Genomic DNA, 10,278 nt, shown 5'->3' with positions numbered 1-10,278 from the left:
ATTTAAATAAATAACATTAAGTAATTTTCATTGAATATATATTTAATGTTTTTTTTTTTTTATATTAAAAAAATTCTAATTAAAAATATTAATAATAGGATTTAATACACTAAACTAACAAAAATAGTAATATATTTATATGAAAATGTTGATATTAAATATATTACAGTATTATAATAGTATATTTTGTTAATAGTACCACAGACTGAGAATCCGATGATTATGTTCGAAAAGAGCGTTTATGAGATCGGTGATTATTTAGAAGCAAACTGTTCGTCCTCAGCGGCGTTACCTGTTCCTCATTTAACTTGGTTCATAAATGGAAAAGAGGTATCAGCACACAAAACATGCGTACACGTAAACACGTATATTTACACAGTATGTAGGTAGGCGTAAGTGCTCATCCATACTACTTACGTATATTCACATATCAACGTACATATACACGTATATACGTATACTTTACATCTATACGATTAAATGAATCGATAGTGTTTTCTCTCTTTGTGCATGATTGAAGTACATACATATATACATACATACACGTATACATACATACAGGCATACATGATAAAAATTTCGTTGATTTAAAAATAACTCTGTGTATACTTCCTCAATCAATATTTTTTTCTAATCCTTCTTGTTTTCTTCATTTTATCTATTTTTTTTCTCATATAATGCAAATATGTATTTATTTACATTATCCTAATTATTTAAATGCTCAAATATATTCTAAATCACAATGTTAATATTCATATGAACATGTACAATCGACATATACACGAACAATTTTTATTGCTATTATTATAATTATTATTAATATTATTCACGAGCGTTATTTGTGTTGCTCAATGATATGCACGCGTACGTGCGCGAATCAATACACACGTAAACATGTTCATTTGATGTGTATTTCTGCATGTATTTATTATATTTGTAAATCGGTGTTTTGTGTAGTTATAGTTATTGGAAAACGATCCCACTAGTGCAGTATTTTTCGATCGATGTGGGTCATGTGCGAAGACTTTCGATTCTTGAGACGTTTCATGGATCACAACTGGCTAAATGGAAGATGGGAAATGACAATGTACACTGCAAGCTTTTCATCAACCCTCGATTGACCTCTACTTTAAGAGCTTATACCTTTTACTTTGAGGAGGATTGACATGGAAATCGTGAAAACACTGCACTAGTGAACTCTCCATTTTACGCTGATAGCACTGCAGGTATAAGCAGATCCACTTGAGATTTACTTTATTGGAGAAGTGTTACATCCTGCAGATCATCCACGCTGTCTACGCCTAAGATTGGCTCTGAGTACGAAATAACTGGTATTATAATTTTATAGCACGTAGTGAGAAATATTGTTTTATAATTTTATAATAGGTAGTGAGAAAAAAATGTCCTATATTTTTATATTTTTATTTTATTACTTATCTTTTGTTTTTTTTTTCAATAATCTCCACTATAAGTAGAATCGTAATATTTAAATATTATCCTTCAATGTTTATTTCTTTATATTGTGATTTTTTTTACAGTTTCAGATTGACATAGTTTTGTCTTAAAGAAAAAAAAAAACAGTATATTTATTTCAATTTTTATCAAGTATAATCAAATTATATGTTATAAGGATCAAATAATAGATTTTACGTTCATATATTACATTGCGAAGGAATTTATTAAATGTTAATATTGCATAATACAAAAAGTTTATGCATCAGTATTATTTCACAATACCTTGTATATTAAAAGGGTATGTCAATAATATTGCACTCTTATTAAAATGCACTTCTTTAAGAAAAATATTTGTATTGTAAGAGAGAGAAAGAAAATGAAAAATAAGACAATTTTTTATTTCTTTTTAGTTATCATTTGTAAGCATCACAATCATAAGGAAGGCTTTCAACGTGAATTAAAATATTGAATCAAACTTTTCTTCTCATATATTTCATCAAAATAGGGGAGTGCCTATAAAATAATTACAATGATTAAAGATGACAATGAGCGAGCTATAAATAGATGAATTTTCTTAGGATATTTAAGCTACAAAACATGACAGAAACATTTATTTGTAATGTAATTCACAATTTCATACATTTATTTTTATGTAACAATATAAATTTGAATGCTAGTTTCGGAGACAAATTAAATACACTAAATGTCTGTGTTTTATAACAGTCAAGTTAACTGCACTTAGAATACACTGTATGTGTTCTCTTGTTTTTAGATCTTGGGCGTAGTAAGTACTTTGCTTGCATTTGTAAATTTCGTAAAAATCCAGTGCATTCAGAGTGCAATGTTTTTATACCTAATATCATTTATGAATTAGAAATAAGGTCACGCTTTGTTTAATCATGCTTTACACCTTCTTGTATAATATCATAACATTGGCCATTGTGGATGCAGAGACCCTTGGAATATTTTGACCAGTCACCTGTGCGCACACCTCAAGACTGCACATATGCGAATCTTTTTCTTGGACTTATTTACATCACCTTTAATGCAATCGTAGGACTCAAATAGTTTTAAAGCACAATGTCTTGGGTTTCTTCATGTTTTCCTTTTCTTCTAACACGGTCTGTCTAATAGAACAAGCACTACTATTAATAGCACTTTAAATCACACGCTACAACAAGCATGTTGTTTCAAAAGGTACGGCACATTATTAAAGAAACCTATCAATATTTCTTTGTTCTCTGATAAAAAATATTAATCTGAAATTTATTAACTAATAATGTATTCTGTAATATAGGTGGATGTCACATTGGTACATCATTATCCTCATACTCATCATGATCAATTACTATCTGCAACTGCTAAATTAATGGTAAAACTATCTGAGTTACATGCTGGAAATAATGGATATTTGGAAATTAGTTGCCATTCTACTATACCAGACTATCCTATGAATCATGAAGAGTATGCTGATATTAGGAAGAAAACAGTGTCAAGTAATTATATATATCGCATATGAATTATTTTGTTTTTCTTTTCTCTATGATATGTGTATATATTTTATTTGCGGTCGATAAGGTAGATATTATATTTTTCTCATTTTCATTAATTGTTTGTTATTTGTTTTAGTTCAAATTATCCTAACACCAGTACCTTCATCTTTTGCGGTCAGGAGCATGCACGAATTAGCATTGGTGACAATGTCGTGCATAATCTGTGCAAAGCGCACATTAATATCTTAATATACGTCAATTTATATATAATAAAACTGTATAAAAAAAAGAATATGCGTAAGTAAAACTATAAAAAGAGAAAAGAAAAGAAAAGAAAAAGAAAAAAATGAATATACGAACGAACAATCACGTTGTCTTCCTTGATTATACAGAAATGCAGGGTGCAATGATCGTATTATGTTGCGAAGCTATCATTCATAGACACGATTTTCTCGTGCAGCTATTTTTTACTAATGCTTGAAATTTTATGAACTTCATAAGTGATTTATCTCTATAAACGTGTTTTTAGATTAGAAATATAACTCCTTTGTGTAATAAGGTTAAACAAATAATTGATGTTTCTACAATCAATATTAAGGAGAACAATACAGTGATTCATACTAATAACAATCTCACAGAAAGCTAAACATTTAAAAAAATCCAAAAGAGTAATTAAAAAAATAAATAAATAAAAGAAGAAATAGTAAATGTACTTTGTTAAAAGTAGAATGTATATAATATGTTTTTATTGATGGAATATTTTATCATTTACTTTCGAGGATATATTTATTCAGAAAATAATTCAAAATATATATACAAGAGAAACCATTAAATATATAATAACTCTTACAATATGTTTTATCCACTCAAAGTATGGTGTGTATAAATGTTTTTTATTTAATAAAACTATATATTATATTCGGATGACAAGGATAAGTATTGAGAAAAAATGTCCATATATTTAGGAATTAGCATTGGTTGATGTGTATGAAATGGTGTTATATAAATTATTGAAAAATTCTATCAAGTAATTTAATACCTTATATTTTCCATCATCATAAAAAACCAAATTTAACAGATTATCCTAATTCGATGTTGAAAATTTTTATAAATTATTTTAGATTGTTAATGTGATATAATATATTTTTCGTTTTAAATTAAACATCGGATAAAAATAACCTACAAATTGTATTAATCTTAATTATTATAAGGAAATAATAAACAGACAGTTATCAAAATTATTAAATAGTTAAATAGATAATTATACAAATAATGATATTAGGGTGTATAAATCGATAAGAAAAATATTATTTCAAAATTCGCGCGTAGATGAGTCTACTGTCCGAACATTTCCGAACATTTCCGATCGATAAAGGAAGTGTTAGTCTACTGTTTAATGTGAAGCTTTGGATAAATGCGAATTTAGAATAAACTGTGCTAATTGTTTGTAGTGAGTGTTAATATATTTTACGTAAATAATAAAATTTTCTTCCGTCAAAATTTTCTTATTAAATGTGTAATAATGAAAAAAATCATTTAATTTTATTGTGTTAATTTATCTTATAAATATACAGTCGCATTAATGATCGAAATAATTTCGTTCTGACTCATATCGCGTTATAAACATTATTTATGTAAACGTTCTTATATCTATAAGATAATGTATTTACGTACATACAATTTTATCTATATACAAATTTAAACTGAAACGTTTAAAAGGTTTAACGTATATATCCTTTTATATTTCATGAATGTTCTTTTTGTTACTATAGACCCACCTGTTGGATATTCTGACACCTGTTTCCAAATCTTTAAACTTTCAGGTAAAGACATAATCTTTGTCCATAAACTTCGTTTTTTTTTTTTTAAATATATATTTCGCTTACACATATGCATTATATTTTTCATTTTAATTATGCATATGTTAATATGTTAAAGTAAAATTAAATTATATATATATATGTGTGTGTGGGTGTGTTTATGTCATACGTTATGTTATATATAATAGTTTACTATTGAGTTGTTAATATTTTTTTTATGGAAAAATATCCTTGCTTAGATATTTCTTTGTATAATATGGGTGATATGACAAATCGGTGATTACGTAATAATAAAGGATATTTATAATTGTCATGTATGCTTCATACAGTCTTCTAGCAGGTCAGTATTTTGTTAAAATTGTTTTTGTTACAAAATTTATAATAATTATAAGAAAATTATTAATGATTAAATGTGATATTGTATATTTTTTAAATCGTTATCTATAGACAAATAACTATTTATTGATTCAATGCAAACATATGTGCACTTGTTTGGTTTTTATTTTTCAGATATGGAGCAAACGGAACAACCTCAGTCACCTGCAAATAAACCGGAAGGGTTTACATTTTTATTTACAATTTTAGAAGCGGTAGGAGCCGTGCTTATTATTTTAATGATAGTATGGATTACCGAATTTAGAGGTGGTTTTTCTTGGACATCTCGTCCAGATCTTGAATTTAATTGGCATCCTTTATTAATGACTATTGGATTTGTATTTCTTTATGCTAATGGTATAAAATTTGATTATTTATTTTTTTAACAGGATATATATGGCGATGAAGAATTTAAAAAAATGGTTTTTTTTTTCTTTTTTCATTTTAGCTATGCTTATATATAGAACACAAAGGAACGTTCGAAAAAGGCGATTAAAATTAATACACACTGGATTGATGGTACTTACTATTTTACTGACAATAATTGCATTGATTGCAGTCTTTGATAGTCATAATTTAAAGAACCCACCCATACCAAACATGTATACTTTACACAGCTGGATAGGATTAACAAGTGTAATATTGTTTTGTTGCCAAGTAAGTCAATACTTTGAGTAAAATAATATATATTTTTAAAACTCATATAGAGAGATATTATTATATAAATTAATTTTTTTAACAGCTGCTCGCAGGTTTCATTACTTTTCTTTATCCTGGTTTGCATGAATCATTACGGTCATCCTATATGCCAATACACGTTTACTTTGGTATAGCAACTTTTGTTGGAAGCATTGCAGCTTGTTTAATTGGACTCAACGAGAAAGCAATCTTTGCTATAAAGTTAGTTCATAACAATAATAATTAAATAAGTGCTATGATATATTAAGAAATTAATATTACTTTTATATTTCAGGGATTATGGAAACTTTGTTTCCGAAGGAATCTTGGTAAACAGTATCGGACTATTTTTAGTCATTTTTGGAGCATTAGCAGTATATTTAGTATCGCAGGGACAATATAAACGTTTACCCAGACCGGAGGATAATCTATTGCTGACAAATAGAAACTAACTAAAATGATGAGATATTATTATCTCTTCAAAATGATATTCTTATCTATGTGCTTATGCTTCAAAAGCTCTTGATAAGTTTTATATTGGTCTCAGATTTTTAATATATTTTTTCGTTACTTTTTCTAAGTATTATCAATTTATATTATCAGTTTAATAGTTAATATTTGTTCAATTGTTACATTAATTAAATATTATATATTTCTATTGTTAATATTATTGATGGTGCTATTTTAAATATAAAATGGTGCTGTTTGTTTTTAATCTCATTTGCAATTAGTTAACACTTAATATAATATTAATTTATATATATATATATATATATAAAATGTACTTTAATTTCCATCAAATGAAAATAGGATTTTAATTGCATAGGAAATTAGCGGAGTGTAACATGTTATTCTCATCTTCTCTGTTTTGCAGCTTTTTTTCGTTACTGTTTAATTACTGCTAACAGTGTCAAATCCATTCGAACTTCATCGGGTTTTATTCACATTCCTTATACTATAATTTATAATTTCGTTAAGTTTCGATCAAATCAGCGCCACGATGATTCCAACATCAAACGTAGACTCCATTAGATATACAATCTTCGATATTTATTTTTTTTTCCAATCGAAGACTGCCTCAATGATTGAAACATCAAATGAAGACTCTATAAGATATACAATATTTTATTGTTACTTTTGTTTCTAATCAAAGATTATTAGTTGTTAATTTAAAAAATGTAAGAACTGTGAATATTGCTCTTGAAATAATCGAATTATTATATTAATTAATAAGAAACATTTCATGTGTATATATATGCGTAAAAACATACATATATATTGTAATGAATACAAATAAAAATGTTATGTCGTCGTGTTACAGCAAGATAAATATTCGTTTTATTATTAGATTCCTAAACTTATATATTTAAGTTTAAAAATTGACGCGCGCATATTAACGCGACACATATCACATAGATAGAAAAAACAAGTAAAGAGATTCGTTAACGAATTCGTTTGTAATCGTTTATTTCCGTATATGATCGTTGGCGCGGTAACGATGTAACCAATAGAAAGTGTCGTTGTATAGTGGCGCCAACTAACGGATTGCGTACTTTTTCAAAGTTTTTCGGAGAGTTCTCGCGCCGTGAGTTATATACGCGACAATCCTTCGAGACGGCGTTGTGTGTGCATATTCGCTGTGTTGGTGCGTTTCTAATCGCGGTTGCATCGCGTCGGCGCGATTTGTGAACTTCTTATTAGTGTTTTCTTTTATTTCTAATTTATCTTTATACGCAAACAAAACATACATTATTAACAATAGTCATCCTTATCTTAAATTATTATTTTATTTCTAACCTACTAAAAGCTTAATCAAAAGTGTTTAACACATTCGATATAAAACATCGAACAGGAAGGAGAATTAAAAAAAATGAAGAACGTTCGTTATGTCGACAGTTGACACGTCTTTTGTGGTGAGTTTGAATCCTTTCGTATTATTTTTTCTATTTTATTATTTTGTTGTATCTGTATGTTTTTTTGGCTTGATAAATGTATATATATTTACACGACCATACACCACACACACACACACACACACACACACACACAACATACAGACACATACGACGCACGCATATGCATGCACGTATATGTATACATATTGCAACGAGCCACGTTGCGCAGACGATAAGAAAATTTGCATTTACTCATCTCTTTATGATCTTCAATCGTTGCATGTGATAGGAACGTGCCTCTTCTTAACACATACCCCTCTCCATTATTGGCTCACCCTTCGCCCTCCTCTACTATACTCTTTCGTTTTATCCATAACTCTATGAATACATTGTTCTTATTTACTTTCTTAGTTATTTCTCAATATCAGATCTCGTTAACAATTATTGATTTGATCAAACGTTTTGTATTCGTCTAACAAGAATATGGATCCGCGTATTTATGCATCGTATTTTCATTCCTTACAGATATGCATCTTTTTTTCCTCATCATGTAATCGTATATTATATTATTGACTTTATAAAAGATAACATTCAAGATATAGGTGAATGAGATTAGAATTAGTTATCTTTTGATCGAAGAATTGTTACATTTTTCGTAGATAATTTAATCGATCATCGGATTCGTTAGTCGGTATCTTTCATCAGCGATCCGACGAATTAGAGTTCGAGATTAAGTAGCGTTGAGGTGATTGGACAAAAGGGCGAGCGAATGAGAGAATGAGAGAACGAAAATATGAAAGTCAAAAATGGTTGATAAAACGAGATTCGTTTTCAAGTTTTTTAAATATACTTTCTTCTTTTTTCTATGAGATAGGTTGATCATTATTTTAAATATTTGAAAAAAAAAAAACAATTGAGAAATGTGTCTGTGTGTGTTAGCTTTTTTTTTAACGTATGTTTACAGTATTTAGTGATAGACATGTGAGTAAGATTATAAATGTTAAGTAAAAAAATTTCTCGGTAATGTATCTCCTGATTTTTATATTAGAATATTATGAATGAATATAAATTATTTATGAGAAATCATTATTTTCCTTTTTTTCTTTTATTCATTTTAAATGGACGCGCAATATTTGATTATCCTTGGAAAAAATCCGATCTAAACTTCGTGTAATGTGATTATATAACAAAAAAAAAAAAAAGAAAAGAAGAAAAAAGAAAAAGAACAGAAGTTCGTGGAATTTGATAATTATATGATATATTCGAATCTGCGATTTTCCCATTATTCCGTTGAAATTTTCTCGTTATTTTCAAAGATACTTCCTGATTCTAACTTCCCTATAGTTGTATAGTAGTAAATGATGCCTTGTGACATCTCATTTTTCGCGAGCATGCATTTTTTCGTAAAAGACGAGTTTTGTTTCTTGAAAATAAGCACGTACTTAAATTTGCGCACCTAAACATATACATATATGTACACTATATATATATATATATATATATATATGCTTGAGTTTCAATAATATTCATAAGCAAACAAATATCACAAATTATATAATTAATTATAATATTTCTATAGTGAAACATTATGTAATTATATTATACGACAAAACTTCTCAAAGCGTGGGGGAGTGGGGGGGGGGCTAGCGTAATTAAATTTGACGGTAGAAAAAATTGTAAGAAAAATGAAAAAATGACTGAACGTGCAACGATTGAAAATTAATTCAAAACCAGTATGATAATATTAATAAATATGAATGTAAGTTTATGATCATGAAAAAGAATATAATATATAGAATTCATATTCAGGGTCGCGAAAATATTTGTTCGTGTAAAGGGGGTCAGTAAGTGGAAAAGATTGAGAAGCCCTGCTGCATGACATATATATATATATATATATATATACACACATATATGTAATATTAGTATATTTAATTCTAAGTACATAAGTATTACATATATAAAATATATATAGTATACATAAATGAAAGAAACAACCATATGTAAATTAGACACAGACAATTAATACTTCCTTTAAAAAAAAAAAACACTTGCATACAAAATTTATTTATTAAAGCTTTATAAACTATTTAGTTGGAATACTTAAAAGACATTTAAGTTACATAATATTTTATAAGTCTTCATTCTCTTTCTCTCTCTCTCTCTCACTGTTGAACACAATTCGATCGATCTCCAATTAATATCTATCGAGTGATGATTTTTAACTCGTCTCTTGTACCACCCCCTTTTAGCCCCTTCTCTTTCCCATCACTCTTCATATCGCAAGATTGGATTTATCGGTGTCATAGCAATGCAACTTGCGAAGAATGGTTATTACAGATTGAAATCGTAAAGAATTATTTTTTCTTTTTATCACGTTAAGAAAGGGTCCTTTTAAAAGGGTTGTGGACCTTAATATTTCAATAGGACTTATGTAAATAATAATATTCATTCGATATAATGAATGTTTGAAATAAAGAATAAAAAATATTGTTTACTGATATTTCACATATACCTATTTATATACATATGTATATATATATATATATAATAATATATATA

General features: G+C 27.7%; 2 protein-coding genes across 3 annotated transcripts; both read left to right on the top strand.

Annotated features, from left to right (window-relative positions):
• Window positions 1–196: 196 nt before the first annotated feature.
• Window positions 197–3,971, top strand: LOC106790117 (the record flags this gene model as incomplete). The annotated part of the gene is given in 3 exon segments (XM_014754819.1): window positions 197–330; window positions 2,753–2,951; window positions 3,085–3,971. Coding segments are annotated over 3 exon segments (446 nt in total), but the record flags the coding sequence as incomplete, so codon positions are not given.
• Window positions 3,972–4,296: 325 nt separating this feature from the next.
• Window positions 4,297–6,512, top strand: LOC106790116 (cytochrome b reductase 1). 2 transcript variants are annotated; one of them, XM_014754818.1, is made up of 7 exons: window positions 4,297–4,398; window positions 4,721–4,771; window positions 5,098–5,108; window positions 5,279–5,500; window positions 5,592–5,800; window positions 5,886–6,043; window positions 6,117–6,512. In XM_014754818.1, the coding sequence occupies exons 4-7, from the start codon at window positions 5,281–5,283 to the stop codon at window positions 6,271–6,273; spliced, it is 744 nt and encodes a 247-aa protein (XP_014610304.1). In that variant the 5' UTR covers window positions 4,297–4,398; window positions 4,721–4,771; window positions 5,098–5,108; window positions 5,279–5,280; the 3' UTR covers window positions 6,274–6,512. The 2 variants fall into 2 exon arrangements, with proteins under 2 accessions (XP_014610304.1, XP_014610303.1); XM_014754817.1 differs by lacking the exon at window positions 5,098–5,108 and having other exon boundaries at window positions 4,301–4,398.
• Window positions 6,513–10,278: the final 3,766 nt, after the last annotated feature.

The sequence above is a fragment of the Polistes canadensis genome, unplaced genomic scaffold (genome assembly GCF_001313835.1).
Source record: "Polistes canadensis isolate GaletaPanama2010 unplaced genomic scaffold, ASM131383v1 scaffold_215, whole genome shotgun sequence".
Taxonomy (NCBI): domain Eukaryota; kingdom Metazoa; phylum Arthropoda; class Insecta; order Hymenoptera; family Vespidae; genus Polistes; species Polistes canadensis.
Note: the sequence above shows the minus strand (reverse complement) of the source record. Positions and strands in the feature narration are given on the sequence as shown.

What these genes read in the sequence shown, in the direction of transcription:
- LOC106790116 (XM_014754818.1), top strand. Translation starts at nt 5,281, where the DNA reads ATGGAGCAAACGGAACAACCTCAGTCACCTGCAAATAAACCGGAAGGG. An exon ending in TAATATTGTTTTGTTGCCAA is followed by an intron (nt 5,801 to 5,885) that starts GTAAGTCAATAC and finishes TTTTTTTAACAG; the next exon opens with CTGCTCGCAGGTTTCATTAC. An exon ending in AAAGCAATCTTTGCTATAAA is followed by an intron (nt 6,044 to 6,116) that starts GTTAGTTCATAA and finishes TTTATATTTCAG; the next exon opens with GGATTATGGAAACTTTGTTT.